This window comes from Austrofundulus limnaeus, unplaced genomic scaffold (genome assembly GCF_001266775.1).
Source record: "Austrofundulus limnaeus strain Quisiro unplaced genomic scaffold, Austrofundulus_limnaeus-1.0 Scaffold194, whole genome shotgun sequence".
Classification (NCBI taxonomy): domain Eukaryota; kingdom Metazoa; phylum Chordata; class Actinopteri; order Cyprinodontiformes; family Rivulidae; genus Austrofundulus; species Austrofundulus limnaeus.
Genome location: NW_013952596.1, coordinates 50,348 through 51,610, shown reverse-complemented (window position 1 = coordinate 51,610; position 1,263 = coordinate 50,348). Strand labels below are relative to the sequence as shown.

The window sequence follows — 1,263 nt, the reverse complement described above, 5'->3', positions numbered from 1 at the left end:
AAATAAAAGGCAGTAGAAGAAGAATACATTTTATATCTGCCCGTTTTATGCCCAAAATATGTCCAAAGGAAAAGTAAATAACAACAAAAATCAAAACAACTGAAAACACTCAAAAAACCCTAAAATAAAATTTAAAACACCAACTCAAACAACAATTTGCATGAATATACTTCACCATAAATAAATCCTGGCAATATCCAAAAATAAAATAATAAAATCTAAGGTATTTGCAAAAATAAACACAAATACAAATGAGAAAAGGACAGTAAGTTTGAGACAGCTGCAACAAATAACCCCGTAAATGCTCATAAGTTGATCACTGCTGACGTCATGAGCTTGAAATGACTACTGCGCATGCGCCTGAAACGGAAGTTGGTGGTTGCTTAGGAACGCCGCACCATTGGTTAAGTCGTTAAGTCAGCGGGCATTTCAGCAAGGTAGAAATGATTTAAATGCTGTTTTTGTGACATTTCATTACATTTTTTAAAAAACAGCTTTCATATTGTAGTTTTACTGACGTCTTAACGTGACAGTTGCAACGCTGGTGTCCTGGTTTGTCACCGGAAAAAGGTACTTTTTATTTAATGCTATTTAGAGGTTTCTGTTTGTCTTCTAATTTGTAAATGACACGTTTTTATGTTCTCAGTCGCTGTAGGAGTTTGTTTATTCATTTTTTTTCTGGTCGCAACGTGACTAACCTAACTGTCAACATCAATAATAACTTTGAAAGGCACTTCTTGTAAACATGCTAACACCTGATCACGTGACAGGCACGATGCAGAGTTCATCAGAAGAGAGGCAGCGTGACGATGATGATGCTGAGTCTGGGGATGAAGAGGCCGCTGGAACGAGTCATCCACTTCCTGCCCAGGTCTGATGAAACACTCCGTTTATGTTATTTTATTTCTGCACTTTTTATCCATTTATGAAGTTATGTRGGACAATCCTGCTTCTAAATGCAAAACATCAACAGGATACTCAGACTGGTGCATAATGTGTTATTCAGCTAGAACTGTGGAAAACAATACACAATGTGCAACCTGCTGTCAAACTGGTATACTTTTGTTTGGTTTTTTTTTTGGTGACACACAGGATTTATTGGCAACTGGGTCTGATGTCCTGGACCCCCAGCCTGACTCTGATCTCTGTATGGCAGGTAAATAACCCCCCTACACTAACTTGGTTTATTTCAGTGTTAAAGTAACTAAGTACAAATACTTTGTTACTGTACTTAAGTAGAAATTTTGGTTATCTGTTCTTGAG

The 1,263-nt window shown here is 37.1% G+C and overlaps 1 protein-coding gene across 1 annotated transcript in view; it reads left to right on the top strand.

Annotated features, from left to right (window-relative positions):
- Nucleotides 1–381: 381 nt before the first annotated feature.
- Nucleotides 382–1,263, top strand: part of LOC106524603 (coiled-coil domain-containing protein 40) — a gene marked incomplete at its 3' end in the record, with an annotated part of 3,872 nt that continues 2,990 nt past the window's right edge. The window contains 4 exon segments of the mRNA XM_014018470.1: nucleotides 382–437; nucleotides 509–570; nucleotides 771–871; nucleotides 1,093–1,156. Coding sequence (XP_013873924.1) covers nucleotides 776–871; nucleotides 1,093–1,156 — 160 coding nt within the window.